The sequence below is a fragment of the Myotis nattereri genome, assembly GCF_964212035.1.
Source record: "Myotis nattereri genome assembly, chromosome: 16".
Lineage (NCBI taxonomy): Eukaryota > Metazoa > Chordata > Mammalia > Chiroptera > Vespertilionidae > Myotis > Myotis nattereri.
The window spans coordinates 41,241,170-41,261,238 of NC_138091.1; the positions used below are offsets into that span (position 1 = coordinate 41,241,170).

At 53.5% G+C, this 20,069-nt stretch overlaps 4 protein-coding genes across 8 annotated transcripts; 3 read left to right on the forward strand and 1 right to left on the reverse strand.

Moving 5' to 3' along the window:
* The first annotated feature begins 4,164 nt into the window (after positions 1-4,164).
* Positions 4,165-8,345, forward strand: COASY (Coenzyme A synthase). 3 transcript variants are annotated; one of them, XM_081109436.1, is made up of 10 exons: positions 4,165-4,218; positions 4,579-5,280; positions 6,049-6,263; positions 6,537-6,668; positions 6,798-6,987; positions 7,072-7,136; positions 7,267-7,351; positions 7,527-7,624; positions 7,715-7,861; positions 7,957-8,345. In XM_081109436.1, exons 2-10 carry the CDS (start codon positions 4,590-4,592, stop codon positions 8,008-8,010), a joined length of 1,677 nt encoding a protein of 558 aa, XP_080965562.1. In that variant the 5' UTR covers positions 4,165-4,218; positions 4,579-4,589; the 3' UTR covers positions 8,011-8,345. The 3 variants fall into 3 exon arrangements, with proteins under 3 accessions (XP_080965562.1, XP_080965563.1, XP_080965564.1); XM_081109437.1 differs by having other exon boundaries at positions 4,165-4,212; XM_081109438.1 differs by lacking the exon at positions 4,165-4,218 and having other exon boundaries at positions 4,458-5,280; positions 6,049-6,206.
* Positions 8,346-9,074: 729 nt separating this feature from the next.
* Positions 9,075-14,082, forward strand: MLX (MAX dimerization protein MLX). Of its 2 annotated transcripts, XM_081109445.1 has the most exons (8): positions 9,075-9,140; positions 9,873-9,909; positions 10,367-10,456; positions 10,721-10,827; positions 11,063-11,162; positions 11,356-11,455; positions 12,031-12,232; positions 13,015-14,082. In XM_081109445.1, exons 1-8 carry the CDS (start codon positions 9,099-9,101, stop codon positions 13,069-13,071), a joined length of 735 nt encoding a protein of 244 aa, XP_080965571.1. In that variant the 5' UTR covers positions 9,075-9,098; the 3' UTR covers positions 13,072-14,082. The 2 variants fall into 2 exon arrangements, with proteins under 2 accessions (XP_080965571.1, XP_080965572.1); XM_081109446.1 differs by lacking the exon at positions 10,367-10,456 and having other exon boundaries at positions 9,082-9,140.
* Positions 13,705-18,939, reverse strand: PSMC3IP (PSMC3 interacting protein). Of its 2 annotated transcripts, XM_081109447.1 has the most exons (8): positions 18,876-18,939; positions 18,679-18,779; positions 18,442-18,531; positions 15,348-15,459; positions 14,789-14,934; positions 14,625-14,678; positions 14,433-14,492; positions 13,705-14,351 (listed from the first exon to the last, which is right to left on the reverse strand). In XM_081109447.1, the coding sequence occupies exons 1-8, from the start codon at positions 18,907-18,909 to the stop codon at positions 14,295-14,297; spliced, it is 654 nt and encodes a 217-aa protein (XP_080965573.1). In that variant the 5' UTR covers positions 18,910-18,939; the 3' UTR covers positions 13,705-14,294. The 2 variants fall into 2 exon arrangements, with proteins under 2 accessions (XP_080965573.1, XP_080965574.1); XM_081109448.1 differs by lacking the exon at positions 15,348-15,459 and having other exon boundaries at positions 14,789-14,950; positions 18,876-18,925.
* LOC308532159 (large ribosomal subunit protein eL18-like) lies at positions 17,121-17,699 on the forward strand (the record flags this gene model as incomplete). Its single annotated transcript, XM_081109450.1, has 1 exon — positions 17,121-17,699. The coding sequence occupies one exon, from the start codon at positions 17,121-17,123 to the stop codon at positions 17,697-17,699; it is 579 nt and encodes a 192-aa protein (XP_080965576.1).
* Positions 18,940-20,069: the final 1,130 nt, after the last annotated feature.

Genomic DNA, 20,069 nt, shown 5'->3' on the forward strand with positions numbered 1-20,069 from the left:
ATGTGCAGGTGCTCACAAGGTCACAGGGAACGGGATGATGAGGCAGACTGAAGGGGACCACTCTCCCCCATATATCCATACGCTTAATAATCCCAAGAAGTCCTGTAACTGAGCCCCTTTCAATGCTCATAGTATTTTTGGTGGCTAGACTTGAATAATTTAATTCTTAATTAGGTCTTTGTTCAAATGTTAACCATTTTTCTTGGTCAACCCCGTTAGTTCTCAGGAATGTAGTAATAAGTTGCTGATGTGGTATCTCTTTGCCATGCAGGAGGAGATCACTTCATAGGCAGGAAGATAATTTATGAGTTTGTTTTGCAGAAGGAAAGAATATCTTCAAGGTAGCTATAACCAGCTGCTGGTACCCAGGAGTCTGATACAGGAAAAAGTTATCTGTGACTAAAGAAACACAGGCTTCTCCCAGTTCCCTGAAACTCCCCCTCCATTACTCCCTAGCCACATAAAAACTCCCTACTTTTTGCTTTTGGGGAGAGGTGGATTTGAGAGATCTTGTTCTCCAATCCTCTCAATTTTGTCAAATCAAATAAACCTTCCTCTGTCTCCAAGCACCGAAGTCTCAATGTTTTGGCCTACTAGTGCATGGACTAAGGTAATTTCCAAGTATGCCTTAAAGATTGAGGTACGTGGCCCTTGTTGGTTTGGCTCGGTGGATAGAGTGTCGGCCTGTGGACTGTAGGGTCCTGGGTTTGATTCCAGTCAAGGGCACATGCCCGGGTTACAGGCTCCATACCCAGTAGGGAACATGCATGAGGCAACCGATCAATGATTCTCATCATTGATGTTTCTATCTCTTCCTTCCTTTCTGAAATCAATAAAAATATATATATTTTAAAAAATATTGAAGGTACATGAACCTGAATTTTGGGGAGGTGATTCAGTAACAGTCCCATGACTTCAAATACCATTTACACGCTGATCATCCCCCTAAACAAAAAACTCCACCTATCTCCAACTCCATTGTCCCCCAAAACTCCAGGCTTATGTATCTCCAACTGTCTGCTCAACATCTTGGTGCCTAATAAACTGAATGTGTTGCAAAGCCCCATTTCTGATTTCCAGCCCTCCCAGTCTCCCTTACTTCCATATATGCCCATTCCATGCTTCCGTTTCTCAGTCCAAAAACCTTAGATACTCCTTGACTCCAGCCTCTCTCTCTCTCTCTCCCTGTCTCTCTCTCTCTCATCCCTCAACCAATCCAGAAAACACTGACAGCTCTACCTTCACTCTTTAAGACATATTTGGAAATTACCTTAGTCCATGTACTATCATCTCTCCTGGATTTTGCAATCGCTTCCTAACTGGTTTCCCCGATCCCACCCTTGCCTGCCAACAGCAACGTTTCCCCATTGCAGCCAGACTTTAAAAAAGAAAGTCTAATCATTTCATGTCTCCACTCAAAACACCATCTGAGGCTTCCGGAGGGGAAGGTACGCGCTGTGGTCAGCTGGCCAGCTTAATAAAGGCGCTTAAATTTAAATTCTGAGTCGGTGGTCTATCTCGCTGAGCTAACCCATAACACTCCCACCTGTCTACCAGCCGACGCGAGCAGAGCTGTGAACCACTGCATGTCCTTTCTAACCTCAGCTCTTCTTCCTACTTCCTAATTCAAGCTCCAGCCTCCGGTTGGGCATTGGTGGCCAAGGTGCCCACAGTGGAGGCCAGCCCATGGCAGCAGCCATTGGGCTCCCTCCTTTGCTGCATGGCACGACCCACAGCTCCTCCAACAAGCACATTAGACCTGCTGGCGTTGGGAGCGTCAGGTGATGGCCCACAAGCATCTACCGCAGTGGTTCTCAACCTTGGCTGCACATTAGAATCACCTGGGAATCTTTTTAAGATCCTGATTTCTGGGCCTCATCCCTCCAGAAATTGTTTCTTTGTTATGGGGTGAGGCCACAACATTAGTAACAAAGAAACAGAATTTCCAGAGGATTGTTGTAATGTACCCCGAGAATCACAGAAGGACGCCTCAAGAAGTTGAATTAAAGAGTCACATTTATTGCAATCGGGGACTATGAGGGGCCATTTTGCTTTCCCAAAGCTCATAGTGATAAGATGGTGGCAAAGCCAGACTTCTATAGGCAAAGATCACAAAGGTATTGATTATATCTCAAGGTTTGGAATGAGGAACCTGGTTTGCAAAAAAGCAGTTTACAGAAGCAGAAGCAGCATGTTATCTAAATTACAGTTTTGGGTCTCTGGGTCACTGAATCGGCAGAAACACATTATCTAGAGCCCTCGGGTCTGGAATGAGGAACCTGGTCAGACTGAAGCATGTGATCTAGATTACAGTTTTTGGGTCTCCGGAACTGAGTCAACAGGGACACGTTAACTGGAGCCCTCTGACCTTGGGATAACTGTGCTGTCCTTCCCAGGTAAAGGAAAATGTGCTTTCTAAGACCAGTATGACCACTACCAATGGGATTTCACATTACAATCAATAGGGTATTCTTTTTTAAATATTTATTTTATTGATTTTTTACAGAGAGGAAGGGAGAGGGATAGGGAGTTAGAAACATTGATGAGAGAGAAACATCAATCAGCTGCCTCCTGCACACTCCCTACTGGGGATGTGCCCGCAACCAAGGTACATGCCCTTGACCGGACTCGAACCTGGGACCTTTCAGTCTGCAGGCCGACGCTCTATCCACTGAGCCAAACCGGCTAGGGCAATAGGGTAGTCAATTGAATGGGGTGATTCATATAATTCAGAAAATCAAAATAACTTTTCTTTTTTTTGGATTTTTTTTTAAATTAAATCTTTATTGTTCAGATTATTACAGTTGTTCCTCTCCCCCCCCGCCCCCCATAGCTCTCTTCCACCCAGTTCCCACCCCACCCTCAAAATAACTTTTCTATTGTTAAACAAAGCAAGTAAGTACAGAAGCCAAACAGCAGGGTTAGAGTTAAACTATAGTTTCTACCTGAAATGATTGCTACCATACTTCAGGGAGAGGCCCAGAAATCAGGATTTTAAAAAGATTCCTAGGTGATTCTAATGTGCAACCAAGGTCGAGAACCACTGATCTACTGTATAGACCACCCTTCCCCTTGCGGAGGTCCATGTCCAACCTGCGTTCCCCCAGCAGATGCCTCTTTCCCGAGGCCCATTTCTCCCGTCTCCTAGGTGGCTTGCCAATGTGTGGTTTACAACCTGGGGAGTTCCCGGGTGGACTCTGAAACTGCTGCCCGGTGCACAGAGGGTGAAGGGAGAGGGAGCCCACGCCAGATTAGCAGGTAGCAGGGTTTTGTTTTCTGATTTTGTTTTTCAATTACCGTTTACACTCCCATATTTTGTATCCGTTTCAGGTGCACAGCAGAGTGGTTAGGGGGCAGGTTTAATGAGCAAGAAGAGAACTTCCAAGGCTTGTCCGGGTCAGACACAAGACAAGTCCATCTCTGCACCCGCCCACCAGAATCTGAGGTCCGTACGGAGCTCCAGGTGGGCTCCGCCAGCCGGCGGGCGCAACAACACATCGCCTCCTCAAGGCTCCTCCTAGAAGACGGCTCCCACTGTGCGGATGGTGCACAGAGCACACATTCCAAGCACGAAGAGGGGTGAGGATCCAGGAACAATGAGCCCTAAGTTAAGCGCTACCCTGTGACCCCCGCCCCAACTCCGTCCCTGTAATTTATTAAGAAAGAAAGCCAGGGCCATAACTGGTTTGGCTCGGTGGATAGCGCCTCGGCCTGCGGACTGAAGGGTCCCGGGTTCGATTCCGGTCAAGGGCGTGTACGTTGGTTGAAGGCACATGGGGTGGGGGGGCTGGGCAGGAGGCAGCTGATCGATGTTTCTACCTCTCTATCCCTCTCCCTCCGGGAGGGGAGGGGAGGGGAGGGGAGGAGAGAGGAGGGGAGGGGAGGGGAGAGGAGGGGAGGGGAGGGGAGAGGAAGAAAGCCAGGTGTTCTGCCTCTGGCTGAAGCCAATCTTTCAGGGTAGCGGGGTAGCGGGGTAGCGGGGAAACGGGCCGACTTCCCAGCTAGCCTCGCCCTCCTGCACACAGTCCTCCAGCGGCTCAGATCTCGGCCCCGCCCCATGAGAAATCTCGCGAGAATCCCGCGCCTGACAGAGAGCAAGACTTTTGGCCTTTCCCGGATTCCGTAGCTCAGAGTCGCCATTCTTAGCTAGTGCTTCCGGGTTGCATCTCGGGAAAGCGTCAGTGGTGTAGCCCGTGGAACCAGACCCCGGAGGTACCAGTAAGTAGGAGACCGAACCGAGCCTGAGTGCCTGCCTTTAGTCCCCTTCTTTGAGTCCTTGAAGGCCCTGGTACAGCTTACAGGAGGGCCCCGAATTTCTGCACCCCGCGCCCTATGACTCAGGGGCTCATGTCTACTTTCCTCTCCCGGGATTTTGATTCAGTTCAGCGAGCTCACCTCCCCGTCTGAGGAGGAAACCGAGTCCTAGAGCACAGCCCCGAGGCGCGGTGTCCCAGGCCCCGTCCCCTCCCCCGGTTCCTGTCGGTTGGCACAGACCCCCTATGTCCCCTGTCTTGGGTCCAAGGCCCCGTACAGACACCCCCTCAGCCACCCTTTGCTGGTCTCCCTGACTGTCCACAGGCCTGGGCAGCATGGCTTTATTCCGGTCGGGCCTCCTGGTGCTGACGACGCCGCTGGCCTCCTTGGCCCCTCGCCTGGCCCCTATCCTGACCTCTGCGGCCCGGCTCGTGCACGACACACTCTATGTACACCTGCAGCCGGGCATGAGCCTGGAGGGCCCGGCCCAGCCCCTGTCCACCCCCGTGCAGGCCACGTTTGAGGTTCTGGATTTCATCTCGCACTTCTATGCCGGCGCCAACGTGCACCCGCACCTGGACATCAGGATTCTGCTCACCAATATCCGGACCAAGAGCGCCTTTCTCCCTCCCCTGGCCAGCTCCGTCCAGAATCTGGCCCACCCGCCGGAGGTGGTGCTGACTGACTTCCAGACCCTGGATGGGAGCCAGTACAACCCGGTCAAGCAACAGCTAGAGCGTTACGCCACCAGCTGTTACAGTTGCTGTCCGCAGCTCACTTCAGTGCTGCTCTACCCTGAGTATGAGCACGGAGGACCGCCGGTGGAGGTCTCCTTACCCTCCACCATCAGGCCATCCTCCCCCGTGGCCAGATCTCCAAAGCAGCCGGTGCGTGGCTACCGTCGCGGGGCTGTGGGTGGCACGTTTGACCGCCTGCACAACGCCCACAAGGTGTTGCTCAGTGTCGCCTGCGTCCTGGCCCAGGAGCAGCTTGTGGTGGGAGTAGCAGACAAAGACCTCTTGAAGAGTGAGTGGGGGAAACACCGGATTAGGGTGGTGGAGGACCCCCAAAACTCCTTTTTAAAAAAATATATATTTTTATTGATTTCAGAGTGGAAGGAAGAGGGAGAGAGAGAGAGAGAAACACCCATGATGAGAGAGAATCATGGATCGGCTGCCTCCTGCAAGTTCTGCACTGGGGATCGAGCCCGCAACCCGGGCATGTGCCCTTGACCCGATTCGAACCTGGGGCCTTTCCGTTCGCAGGCTGACGCTCTATCCACTGAGCTGAACTGGCTAGGGCCCCAAAACTCCTTGTATTGTGCCAGTAGTACCAAGGCTGAGAAAGGGTAGGGCCATCCATTACTTTCTACCCCTCCCGAATGGCACACGCAGTGCCGGACACTCAGTTGGTGTTAAGGAAACTTCGTTAAATGAATCAAAGCAGCCTTTTCTCAATGTGTAATCTGGTCACCAGTCAATCAGAATCCCCCCCCACCCCAAACATGGAACCAAGGAGCCTGCATTTTTAACAAATCCTTGAACGCCTCTGTCTGGCTCTGACACCCACTGGCACTGCTAGTTCTCTGGACACGTGCCAGCCCTTGCACTGACGATTGTGCTTGCCTGCTGCCTGCCCCTCATAGTTTTCCCATCACAGACCACATCCCAGTTTAGCCCTTTCTTCCTGCCACCCACCTTTGGAGACAGGATGCTTAGGGACACTTTTCCCCAAACTGGTCCATCCTCTTCCTCCCCAATAAAAAGATCTCACTGTTCTGGGCTCCTTCCTCAGGCAAGTTGCTCCCAGAGCTGCTCCAATCCTACGCAGAACGTGTGGAACATCTGAGTGAGTTCCTGGTGGACATCAAGCCCTCCTTGGCTTTTGATATCATCCCCCTGCTGGACCCCTATGGGCCCGCTGGCTCTGACCCCTCCCTGGAGTTCCTGGTGGTCAGCGAGGAGACCTATCGTGGGGGGATGGCCGTCAACCGCTTCCGCCTTGAGAATGTAACCTGTGAGGGAGATTGGCAGAGGGAGCGGATGGGGATGGGGAAGGCTGTTGTGGGGAGGGTGCTGTTGGAAGTACCATGACCCCAGAGGAGGGAAGAGGGGGCCCAGGGTGGAAGAAAGAGGCAAGGAGGAGCTGGTTCCCAGGTTGTCTTCTGAGGCAAGCTCTACCTCTGGAGTAAGTAGGGGAGGATAAGGGGGCAAGTTGGTGTCAGGGTCTGCCCTTCATCTCACCCCTCGTTCCCTCTCCTCACCCCTCCTTCTTTACTTCAGGACCTGGAGGAGCTTGCCTTGTTCCAGATTCAGCTACTGCACGACCTAAGCCACAGGGAAAACGAAGAGGACAAAATCAGCTCCTCCAGCTCCCGCCAGCGAATGCTGGGAAACCTGCTCCGGCCTCCATATGTAAGCATGCCTTTCCTTCCCTCACCCTCTTGGATAGGCTGGAAATGCCAGAAGGTGGAGACGGAAGGATTCAGCCCAAACATGAGCCTGAGGACCCTAGTAACTAGGGTTCCTTTTGTCTACCCCCAGGAGAGGTTTGACCTCCCTCCCGGTCTCTACGTGATTGGGCTGACAGGCATAAGTGGCTCTGGAAAGAGCTCAGTAGCTCAGCGGCTGAAGGGCCTGGGGGCATATGTCATCGATTGTGACCAGCTGGGCCATCGGGCCTATGCCCCGGGTGGTCCTGCCTACCAGCCCGTGGTGCAAGCCTTTGGAACAGGTAATGACTGGAGAGGGCTGGAGGAGGCCTGAAGTGAGGAGACGGCCTACTCTCCTTGCCCAATCCTCTGTCTCTGTCCTCTAGATATCCTCCATAAGGATGGCATTATCAACAGGAAGGTCCTGGGCAGCCGGGTTTTTGGAAACAAGGTAAACACACACCTCTCCAAAGGTTCTCCACTGCAATAGACCCAGGGGTTGGGACCCAATGGACTTCTCTGGGCTGGCTCCATCTTCAGGGGGAGTAACCACTGCCCACTCCCTCCATCCTGCTTCTCAGAAGCACCTGAAGATGCTCACGGACATTGTGTGGCCGGTTATCGCCAAGCTGGCCCGAGAGGAGCTGGAGCTGGCTGTGGCTGAGGGTGAGTCAGGGGGGTGTTGGGAGCGGCTGAGGGGCACAGTTACACAGATCCTTTCCCTGGGAGTTTTTCTGCTCCAAGCCAGACCACCCACATTCCCAGGGACCATGTTTCATTGACCCTCTGACTGGTAGCAAGTGATAGGGTACTGCTGGTAGTGACTGGAGTCTCCCTACAGGAAAGCAGGTATGCGTGATTGAAGCTGCCATGCTGTTTGAAGCCGGCTGGCAGAGCATGGTGCATGAGGTGTGGACCATTGTCATCCCTGAGACTGAGGTATCTGGAGCCCACCTGCCACCCCATCGCCATTGCAGACTACATCCTGCTCTGAGCCAATTGGCTGACAAATGTCATGTCTGTACCCAGGCCATACGACGAATTAGGGAGAGGGATGGCCTGAGTGAGGCTGCAGCTCAGAGCCGGCTGCAGAGCCAGATGAGTGGACAGCAGCTTGTGAACCAGAGCCACGTGGTGCTAAGCACCTTATGGGAGCCACATGTCACCCAGCTCCAGGTGGATGCCCAGGGAAAAGCTGGGTTGTTGGGAGGGAGTCTACAGTGAATGCCTACCTGACTGTCTTTTCCTCACAACATTCTGGTTGCCCAAAGGTGGAGAAAGCCTGGGCCCTCCTGCAGAAGCGCATAGCCAAGAAGCCATACTGATAATGAGTTTTCTGTGGGGCCCGATTGGCCCCTGGAGCTGACAAGAGATCATCCAGTGGTGAGGAGGAATGGGGGCTTCCATGCTCACCCTAGCTTGGGCCCAGAGGGCTCTGAGCTAAGCTGGGTGGGGCAGGGCCTGGTGGACACAGAAGCCTACTCAGCTTGCAGGTGTTTGACCAACACTAAGGATGTGGTCCTGGGGAACAGGCCCCTCTGGCATTCCAGCCCCATTCTTGCCTACAGGTGTCTGGTGCCTAAGGCTAGTAGGGGAGCAAGGGGGCAAAGGGCAAACAATGGAACTTGTAACAGAATTAAAGGTCAGTGTTTCCAGGTGCTGTCTGTATGGTGTCTGCTTCCTGCTCCAATGCCTCTCGGTAACTTTGGGATCCTTGAGCCACAAGTGCAGGACTCAGGCCTGAGCTGGAAGCCAGGAGTGCAGTGGTTAAGAGCATGGCCTTTGGCGCTATCCAGCCGTGGCCCTGTCACTGAGCAGCTGTGTGCATTTGGACAAGCCACAAACTTGCTAGGTTCCTCGGTTTCCTTATCTATAAAGTAGCATAACTTGGCCAATAGGCTCTTTGGAAGTATTAATTCCACAAGTGCCCCGCTGGATCCTAGGCTTGACGTTGGAGGGCCATCCTTCCACGCCAGGCGGGCCTCTGCCGTCACACAGCCTGCAGCCTGTGGAGCTGGACGAGGTGATGGCTGGCCGGACTGGTGGGCCCGGGAGGAAGGCAGCCCCAGGGCCGCCTCGGCCTGGCCGTGCGCCTGTGTGTGCACAGCTGTCGGCAGGCGTTCCTGCAACAAGCCTTTTGAAGGGACCCCCTTCGCAGAACGCGCTGCTTGCCGCCTGCCCCCAGGGAGGGAGACCAGCAGGGTGACCCCCCACAACGCAACCTGCGTCAACCACCCAGGGGGCTCAGCCCACTCGGCGGGTTCGGCCTTCCCTGGCTGCGCACGCACGTCACCCTCGCCCCGCCCTCTCCTCCTTGGCCGCGGATTGGCTGGTTTGGGTCACGTGGGCGCGCCTCGCTTTTCCTGGCGACGAGTGGCCGGCCGCCGGCTGGTTTCCGGTGCGGTGGGTCGGGATGACCGAACCCGGCGCTTCTCTGGAGGACCCCTGGGTCAAGGCAAGCTCCGCGGGCGAGCACGTCGGGGAGGGGAGGGCGGGTCGGGCGCGTCTACGTAGGGGGTCCGGAAGATGAGGGAAGTCACTCCGGTGCCAAAGTACCCCCGCTTCCGCCCTCTGGGCCGGGGGGCTCCAGAGAAGACAGCTCGCCCCCCGCGCGTGCTAAAGTGGGGAGGTGGCTGAGGCGTGTGTGCGCGAGTGTGAGGGCGGGTTTGGGACTGGGAGGTGGCGGTGGGGCGGGCGGGGTCATGCCGAGGGGCGGCGCTCCCACGACCTAGCCAGTCTTGGCTCTCGGGGAAAGCCTTCCGTTTCTTGCGCGCGCCGGTGTGTGTCCGTCCGTCCTTCCATTGCCTGCGCACCTGCCTGTCGGTCCGTCCATTGCCTGCGCACGTGCCTGTCGGTCCTTCCATTGCCTGCGCACCTGCCTGTCGGTCCTTCCATTGCCTGCGCCCGTGCGTGTCGGTCCGTCCATTGCCTGCGCACGTGCGTGTCGGTCCGTCCATTGCCTGCGCACGTGCCTGTCGGTCCGTCCATTGCCTGCGCACGTGCCTGTCGGTCCGTCCATTGCCTGCGCCCGTGCGTGTCGGTCCGTCCATTGCCTGCGCACGTGCCTGTCGGTCCTTCCATTGCCTGCACACCTGCTTTTGCGCAAACGATTGTACGCAGAGAGAATGGAAGAGGCCTCCTCGGGACGGAGGTCTGACGCGCTTTCCTCCCTTGCTGGATGCCGCAGGTGGAGTATGCCTACAGCGACAACAGCCTGGACCCCGGTGAGTGCCTCCCCACCCACTTCAGCCCTGTAGGTTCCCTTGGCCTTGGCCGCCACAGCTGACCGCAGCCCACCGTCTCTGAGCCTGACACAGTGAGGGAGGAGCTGGAGGACCAGGGCAGGAGGCACGGGAGGGTGATCCTAGTTCCCTCTGCTGTGGAGCAGGGAAGGGATGGAAATAGTGACAGCTGGTCACTCTCACCCTCATCAAGCCCAGGCGTTGCTTTGTGAACCAGCAGTACCATTGCAGGCCAGTGGAGCAGGTTAGACCCAGGGCCAGGAGCCTTGCAGATGGCTCTAGAAGTGGCTGGCCCAGTACGGCTAGCTTTTGGTTTAAGGGGAGAGAGGTCAGCATTTAAGGATCAGGGAGCAGTGGTGCCCACAGGTGTCTGAAGGCCTAGCAGTGTCTCCCCCCACCTCCCCCTTACCCCTTAGTGATTGGGGCCTCTCTTTTCCAGGGCTTTTTGTAGAAAGCTCCCGCAAGGGGAGTGTAGTGTCCAGAGCTAATAGCATCGGTTCCACCAGTGCCTCTTCCGTCCCTAACACAGGTAGGCAGCCACATCCCCCATCTGGCGGGGCTCAGATATGCCATCATTTTAGTGTCTTTCTTAGGATGCTCTAGCCATCCACGTGGGGTGCTAGAGCCCTAGTGCTAGACACAGGGTCTCACCATCGTTTACCGCATCTAGAAAGTTCCCGTGTCCATCTGCTACCTGGGCACTACGTGCTTCTTCCCAGTTAGGGACAGATGGATTAGCTGGGTCTCCCTGGGCCCCAGATTGATCTCTTCCTGCCCCCAACTCTGAGCATAGATGACGAGGACAGTGATTACCACCAGGAGTCCTACAAGGAGTCCTACAAGGACCGGCGCCGGCGAGCACACACGCAGGCTGAACAGAAGAGGAGGGATGCTATCAAGGTGATTGGGGAGGCCTCAGCCAGCACAGGAAGGCCCTGCACATTTCAGACTCATTGTGCCCTGACCCCATCAGACAGGCCCAAGCAACCTGGGGGCAGCTAGTCCTCCCGGGACATGAACACCTCCCTCCTTTTACTTTGTGAGAATGGGACTTAGTGTCATGGAAGAACAGTTTGTGCCATTTTGTCTTAACCCCTCAGAGTTAAGGGATCTATTTCCCTTGCTCTCTCCACAGAGAGGCTATGACGACCTGCAGACCATCGTCCCCACCTGCCAGCAGCAGGACTTCTCCATTGGCTCCCAGAAGCTCAGCAAAGCCATCGTTCTGCAGAAGAGTATGGCGGGGAGAGACTGGAGGGGTTGGAGCAGTGGGGCTATGAGCAGGCTAGCCTTAGACCCGCTTTTGGCCTGGCTGTGCTGGGTGGTTGTAATGGGAGACTTGGGGAATGGGGAAAAGGGAAACAAGATCAGCCTTGTCCTCTGGTTGATGTCCTCTATGCCCACAACCTCTGTCCACCTTCACCCTAGCTATTGACTACATCCAGTTTTTGCACAAGGAGAAGAAAAAGCAGGAGGAGGAGGTGTCCACCCTACGCAAGGACGTCATGGCCCTAAAGATCATGAAAGTGTAAGCGTGTCCAACTGTGGGAACCGGGGCTTCTGAGGGGACTGAGGCCCACTTCAGTTCACTCTCCCTTTTGTTCAAAGGCCACATCAGACAATATTCTCACTCCCTCCGGTGGCCACTTAGAGGAGGAACCTGTCCCCCAATAGTCCCTGATAGTAGACACTAGAAAAGTCTGTTGGGTTAATGGAAGGTTAGAGAAGATAGGTGTCTTATTTTTTTAAAAATATATTTTATTGAGTTTTCACAGAGAGGAAGGGAGATAGAGTTAGAAACATCGATGAGAGAGAAACATCGATCAGCTGCCTCCTGCACATCTCCTACTGGAGATGTGCCCACAATCCAGGTACATGCCCTTGCCCGGAATCGAACCGGGGACCTTTCAGTCCGCAGGCCGACGCTCTATCCACTGAGCCAAACCGGTTTCGGCAAGAAAAGCAGTATCTAGCTTATGAATATATCCCCAAAGCTCTCTAGGAATCCCCTTCTTGGTTGGGGGAGGGATTGGGGTCACCCTATTCCCCTCCTGGCCTGGTAGAGCTGCTGTAGCCCCTCAGCCCTGGCCTGCTTGCTTTTAGAAACTACGAGCAGATTGTGAAGGCACACCAGGACAACCCCCACGAGGGGGAGGATCAGGTTTCCGACCAGGTCAAGTTCAATGTGTTTCAAGGCATCATGGACGCCCTGTTCCAGTCCTTCAATGCTTCCATCTCCATGGCCAGCTTTCAGGAGCTGTCGGCTTGTGTCTTCAGCTGGATTGAGGAGCACTGTAAGCCTCAGGTATGGGGCAGCAGGGGCCACAGGGGCCACAGGGCCCGGCGGCTTCTCCCACCTTTAGGCAGTGACCCAGCCATTTCGAAAAGCAGGAAGCAGGCTTTAGGTTTCTTCAGGGTGCCTCTGCAGCTTTCAGTACTCGTCCCCCTTTTGCTTTCTAAAGTTTACATTTTCCTGTTACCGTTTCATTTATCAAGGATGATCTGAGCACTTACTCCTATAAGGCCCAGTTCTGCCTTGGTTTAGTCCATGTTGTGGCCACCTTGGTCACTCCTCAGCTGCCCAGTATGTAAGCCCCATCACTTGAAGCAGAATTACATGGGGTTTTTGGAAAGATTTCTAACCCCAACCCCAGGCCTACTAAGGTAGCTTTTCCTGGAGTTTACTTGTAGTGATGTGGTGTGTTAATGGTATTAAACTGAGTCTTCTGCTTTTGAGGCCTAATTGCTTCTTCTGGGGCTTAAACTTGTCTCTCAGATTCTCTTTTGTTTTCAAACATTTTTATTAGGAGACACTTTAAACGTACTGGAACATCAAGGGAATTTACACTGAATATTCATATATCACCCACATTCTACCATTAATATTTTCCATGTTATCCCATAGCTGTCCATCTCACCATCCCTTTCTCCATCCTGTTTTGGGAGCATTGCAAAGTAAACTGTAGACATTAGTGCTTCCCAGGGGCTTTTTTCCCCCTGCTAGAAAGAGCGCACCTGGTCAGGTGTCCCAGACAGCTCTCTGCCCTCACCTGAGCATCATCTCTCTTCCTCTGCTGCCCTCAACAGACCCTACGGGAGATCGTGCTCGGTGTCCTGCACCAACTGAAGAACCAGCTTTACTGACCTGCAGAATAGCCAACCAGAGGCCGCACGTCTCCTACTTGGTCACAGCCACTGGGCTTGTGAGATTGGACTGCGACACCGCACACCAGTCAGCTGGTTTCTCCATGTTTCCTCCCCCAGCCCCCCTCATCCTCAGTGGGCTGGGGTGTTTGTGAAAGCTTCTGATTAATTTATTATATTGACTGTAGAGCTCAAACCTACCCAGTCTTCTCCCCATAGAAGTCCTCAGAATGGGGGTCTGCTCTTGGGGGACACACACACACACACACCCCTTTCCTAAGCCTCAGAATTCAGCACATGATCTACACATATTTAGAAACTGTTTGCCTGTTTCGGTATCTTGGGTGACAGCTGGCCCAAGTTTGGCCATTTTGGCAGGAGTCGCTTGGGAGGAATGCATTAAGAGAAAAGACTTCCACAGCTATGAAGGCTGAAAGGCTGCTCATGCCTTGGCTAGAGCTGCCTGGTCAGCCCAAGGTAGAGCCACGGCTTTCTGGCCGGCTCAGGCTCGGCTGCCAGGGTCCTGCTCCTGCTGTTGACTCCACCACCTCTTCGCTGCTCCGGGCAGCAGACAAGCAACCTCCCACCTACTGCTGCCCTGTCCCCACAGGCACTGGCGCTGCACAGCAAAGTCAAATGTGACAAAAGTTTTTATTTTTCTAAATACCAACAAAAGTTTTGCTGAAATTACAATTTTAAAAAAATTAGTTTGGCCTTAAAACCACCGCCAGCCTTCTGTCAGATGTAGCTGGGTCTCTACCATCTTTCATGTGCTGCTTACATTTCTGCCAGAACTTGGGGGTGGGTGAAGGCCTGAGGTATATGGAACTCAAGAGAGTCTGGGGTGCAGCCCTGGACTCCTTGAATGCTGTGTATAATAGCCTCTCTCTACCTTTGTCCCCCAACTTCCCTTTTGCCTTCCTCAGATTTGTTATCTGGGAGGTTTGATTATCTAGAGGAAATTAAATATTTTTATATCAAATTATATTACAATAAATATTGCCAAATGCTTTCCTTTAGTTTTGTTACATTCTAGACCATGTAATGAGTGTACCCATCGACTCCGGATGACAGCACTCCTTCCCCTCCCGCTCTGCCTAACACTCTGGCTTATGCCCCTCTCCCAGCTGCCCTGCTCAAAGGCTGAAAGCAGCAGCAACAATAAAAAAGCTGGCAGCCAGTCTGAGACTCCGTCCCCATCACCCGTCCTACCACGGGGGCCCTCAGGGGTCTGGGAGCTTGACATTATAATCTTCATCTGTCTCTATCCCAACTTCCTCCTGTGGGGCAATGAGACAAGTGAATGAGACCTCTTTGGGCGGAACCCCAGGGGAGCAAGGAAGAGAAAGAGAACCACTTACGAAGAACTGCTTCTTACTCTTGGGGTACCCTTCCAGGATTGCATCACACAGCTCTGTTGCCTGACAAGAAACAAGACCACCCCTTTGCAGATGGGCAGCACTTGGCACTGCCTAACAGATCCATGACACGGCAGCAGTTGCGGGGGGCGGGGGGGTATTTTCCGGGGCCGGCCTGGGAACTCCTGCACTTACCATCCTCTTGCGCTTCCTCCACTCCTGGCAGTACTTCTGCTTCTCTCGGTACACCTAAGAGGGGGAACAGGTTTCTCCAAGCCCTTAGCCCCACGCCAGGGCAGCGGCTGGGGTCAACTCTTGTGCTCGCTTCTCTGCACAGGCGGCCTGCCCTCCCAACTCACCTGTTCTTTCTCCTCCGGGGTCACATGGCTGGTGGCTGCTTTGATGTTCTTCAGTCTCTCTGTGTAGCCAGCACATTCCTTCTTTAACTCCTGGATCTCTTGCTGCATCTCCGGTGTGGTCAGGGCACTAGTTAACTCCTTCAGCTCTGAAACCACATCTCCCTGGCATCACTTGCTGTCCCCCAAGGAAGGAAGGGGTTCTCTTCCAGTGGGTACTCCCTGAGGCAGGAGACCAGGCCTCCACTCGCTCTGGGTTTTACACCCAGGGTCCAGAATGGGCCCCTTATTCTAGAAATGTCCAGGAAGCTGTAGCCAGGGAAGTGTGAGAACAGTATGCTGATAATCATGATAAGGAAAGCAGATGCATGTCCTGCCCATTTGAATTTCAAAAGCTATCAGCTGTCCTATTTCTCTGAATGTAATGCTATGGCAGCCCAGCAAAGGGATCCTCACTGCACTGAGACAACAATGCAGTCAACAACCCATTTCCTCAGGAATCCTGACCTCTGGACAGACCCTGATGCTAGCGAGGGGCACCCTCCGAACAGCCCATTCCTACCAGCCTCCATTTGGCGACAGCTCTGCTGCAAGCTCTGCACCTTGGCAGTGAGGGTCACGATTTTGGCATCCAAGCTTTGGAGGTCAGCATCACTCACCGTGTCAAACTGGTCCTGCCAAAGACAAGAAAAGTGGCCTGATGTGTGACCCCGCGTCCAAAAGGCCACACTCAGACACACAGGAACCTTCCGGAATAGCAGGAGTGTACTCCTGAGATCATTCAGTTTAGTACTGAGCCCAACAACGAAGTATCAAAGTTGAAACCTAATGCCCGTCCTCAAGGGGCTTCTAGGTTGTCAGGAGACTGAATAGGACAAATATGTCAGTTTCCTCCTCACTAGGCGGAAGGAGGAAAGGAACGTTCTTCCCACAGTGATGACTGAACGAGAGCTTCCACAGCAGGGGGAGTCTGGATAGGCAGGGGCGTGGTGGGAGGGAGTTCGTTAAGGGACTCTAGGAATAAAGTCTGAGGAGCCCCTCCCCTGAGACTGTGTTGGGGCTCAGTGGGGGTCTCATCAGTTGGTGAGAGGAGCAGGTTAGAAAGGATGTGAATCCAGCCGGGGCAGCCTGGACTCTACATTAAGGCAATGTTAAACCTTTACAACAAGAGGCAGCAAACGACAGCCTGGAAGCCGAATCCTGCATGGTTTTGACAGTTGAGTAGCTGTGGCAAGAGACCACCTGGCCTGCCAAGTGTAACAATTGTCTGGCCCTTTACAGGAAAAAAAATTCCAACTTCACCTTTAGGCGACCTTCAACAGAGTAGTAACATAATGAAAGCTACTTTAGGAAAATTTGCCTTGATGGTGATTTGATTCAGTTAAACGAGTATTTAAGGTCTACTGGATGTGAAATACTGTGGGGTGTTAAGAAAGATAAATAAGAAACGGGGTCTGTATTAGGACAGTTTAGTGGGGGAGACAAGTAAAAAGACAATTACACTACAGTATGCCTCACGAGGTAAGCCATTAGCTCAGAGCATCCAGAGAAGGTTTCTGGAGAAGGTAGTGCCTGAGTGAAATTCTAAAGGATGAGTAAGTTAGCTGGGCAAAGAGGTATAAGAGGAAGAAGGGACTAACACACTCCAGGCAAAGGAAAGACAATGAGCAAGGATACAGGAGTAAAACCTATTTAATGGTCTAGCATTAACGGATGGAGAAATAACAGGGACAGATGAGCTTAGAGGCAGGCTGGGGCCAAGTCTCCAGTGCCTTTCACCTGTTCCAGAGGCACTAGAATTTTAGATAGAAAATGTCATGACTAGATTTTCATGAACACAGATCGCTCTGGCTGCAGTGTCTGTGGAGACCAGGAGATGTTAGGATACTGCAATAGATGAGGAGCATCTGAACTAGAGCAGTGATGGCATGTAGGTTCAAGAAGGGGAAAGTCAGCTGGACTTGACGGCTGGCTAGCCATGAGATACGGGAGGTTAAGAATGACCCTCTTGCCGAAACCGGTTTGGCTCAGTGGATGGAGCGTCGGCCTGCAGATTGAAGGTTCCCAGGTTCAATTCCGGTCAAGGGCATGTGCCTGGGTTGCGGGCACATCCCCAGTGGGGGATGTGCAGGAGGCAGCTGATCGATGTTTCTCTCTCATCGATGTTTCTAACTATCTCTCTCCCTTCCTCTCTGTAAAAAATCAATAAAATATATAAAAATAAAAATAAAAGAATGACCCTCTCATCTCGGGCTTGGGTGAAGAGTGATTCCATTAAGAAAGAAGAAAGTGTCTGCTCTCTCTTTCCGGACCTGGTGGAGCAGAAGGCGCCATCATGGGAGTCGGCATCCGCCACAACGAAGACCGAAAGGTTGGGCGCAAGGAGCCCAAGAGCCGGGACATCTGCCTCAGGCTGTTGGTCAAGCTGTACAGGTTTCTGGCCAGAAGAACCAACTCCACCTTCAACCAAGTGGTGCTGAAGAGGCTGTTCATGCGTCGCACCAACCGGCCACCTCTGTCCCTTTCCCAGATGATCTGCAAGATGAAGCTTCCCGGCTGGGAGGGCAAAACCACTGTGGTTGTGGGGACTGTAACTGATGACATGAGAATCCAGGAGGTGCCCAAACTGAAGTTATGTGCCCTTCGTGTGAGCAGCCGCGCCCGGAGCCGCATCCGGAGCCGCATCCTCAAGGCTGGGGGCAAGATTCTCACCTTTGACCAGCTGGCCCTGGACTCCCTCAAGGGCTGTGGCACCGTCTTGCTTTCTAGTCCTCGAAAGGGCCGCGAGGTGTACAGGCATTTCGGCAAGGCCCCAGGAACCCCCCACAGCCACACCAAACCCCATGTGCGATCCAAGGGCCAGAAGTTCGAGTGTGCAAGAGGCCGCTGGGCCAGCCGCGGCTACAAAAACTAACCCTAAATCCTATCATGTTATTAAAGAGGTTTTGGATGCTGGAAAAAAAAAAAAAGAAAGAAAAAAGAAGTGTCCTAGAAGGTTTGGCTCAGTGGATAGAGCGTCAGCCTGCGACTGAAAGGTCACAGGTTCGATTCTGGTCAAGGTCACATGCCCAAGTTGCAGGCTGGATTGGGGGGGGGGCATGCAGGAGGCAGCTGATCAATGACTCTCTCTCATCATTGATGTTTTGTGTGTGTGTTGTTTTTTTCCTCTCTCTTCCTCCCTGAAATCAACAGAAATAAAAATAAATAAAATAAAAATAAAAGAATGTGAGAGGAGCCAGTAAGGGAGAGATGAAGCATTCTACTCTAGCCATAATGATTCTGAAAGACATCCATTTGGAGGTTTGGGCTGAAGATGCAAAATTAATGTGCTTGTTTAGGAAGGCGGGTGGAGACAGAAGTAATTTGGCAGAAGGTGGTTCTAATCTAGACGATTGGGAGTAAGAACTTCCAAGCAGAACTGGATCTTGGATTTTCTGTCATCATATTTTAAGTATGGAAACCTCATGAAGTTTGGATCACAGCAAGGGAGTACACACACTGATTTAAAGGATGGCTGGGGCCCCTTTAACGGCGTAAGCCAGCGGAGTTTCATGGATTGCCTCAGTTCTCCCAGAGAGGGTTCATACGTGGGGCTGATTCATCTAAATTGGGCTCGCACGCGGGGGAGGGGGGTAATCTGCGCAGACTTCCCTCACCTGGTCCGCAAAATAGATCTTCTGCTTGCCGTACATCTTCTCTTTGATCTTGCCTTGTTGGGCCAGCTGCTCCAGCGCCTTCACCACGGCCTGGCAGGGTGGAGTGCGGGGCAATCAGGGACTTCGGGCCGGGCGGCCAGTGTTAGGGGCAGCGCGCGACCGGCCTTAGGAAGCCCAGGGCTACAATGGCCGACTCGAGGGGTCCCCAGGGGAGGAACCCCGGGAGCGGGTCCTCACCGCTTTGCCCAGCCCGTGTTCCCGCTGCAGGTTCCCAAACACATCCTGGGCGCTGTAGGGCCGGTTCTGCTCCTGCAGGTACTTCAGGAGGACCCCGGGGGCTACGGGAGAAGACACAGGGGCGGGGTCACTCAGCCGACCCCCGGCCCCCTTACCCGCTCCCCTCCGGGTCTCCCCGGCTCCCGAGGCCCGCGTACCGCCAGTCGCCGCTTCAGCCCTGCCTTTACTCATGGCCTTTCCCGCCGCCAACTCCGAAAGCCGGACGTTACAGTTGCTCCGGGCAACGGCTTCTTCCGGCGGCGGGAGGGGCGGGCCTCGTGCGGCGACTGGCGGAAGAGGAAGCCTTCGCGAGGAACGAAGCGGACCTTCCGGGACCCCCTAGCGGGTTTCTGCCCGGAGCTAGGACACCGCGCACCACCCCCTGCCTGGGAGTCCGCAGAGGAGGCGGGGCACACACTTCCAACCTTCCCCTGCTCCCCCCCGGAACGGAAGCCGGAGTACATCACGCCTTGGTCTTGTGGCCCGGCCCCCGCGGCGGCTGAGCAGGGCCGAAGGTTCCGACGGGAAACCTCGGGGTCAACGCCCGCTGGGCCGTCGGCCCGCTCAAGGTCACAGCGCAGTCACCGTCAGGGCCACTAGCCCACGGCCCGAGGCACTTTGCCGCTAGTCTTATTTGTAAAGTAGGAGCCAGGGTTGCTTGCAGAAGGGTGATCGTAGACTTAATAAGTAAAACACCCTGGAAAGAAAAGTCACCTTTGTTTGCTCGTTACCGAGCTCCGCACACAGGGGGCGCTCAACTCATGCTGTGGTTTGAACGCCACGGGAAGGTGGGGCTGCGAGGGGGGCTATTAAACCACAAAGCTTTTCGAAGTTTCCTGTTGGCTGAGTCAATTTTATGGCAACACCTGGCAGGTACTTTCCACTCCTGCCCACAGTGGCCAGTGGGACGAAGCTTAAAATAAGTATTTCTAGTTTCTGAGGTCAGGTGAAGGCCAAAAGAGCAGCTGTCCCTGCAGCTCACACAATCCTGAGGAGGGACCTGGTGTTACTTTTTAAAGCCTTCTGTTACCTAAAATCTCATTAGCCTTTGAAGTATACTTGTCTCCACACGTTTAGGGAGCAGTATCGAGAATCAGATGCCCTGGCCAGTGTGGCTCAGTTGGTTGGAGCGTCACTGGGCACCGAAAGGTTGCTGGTTCTGTTCGTCAGGGCACATACTTAGGTTGCGGGTTTGATACCTGGTGGGGGTGTGTACAGGAGGCAACCAATGTTTCTCTTACATATTGATGTTTCTCTTTCCCTCTCTGAAATCAGTAAAAACATCTTCAGGTGAGGATTAAAAATCAAAAAAAGAATTAGAAATGATGGAACAGAAACGATGGAACTGCAGG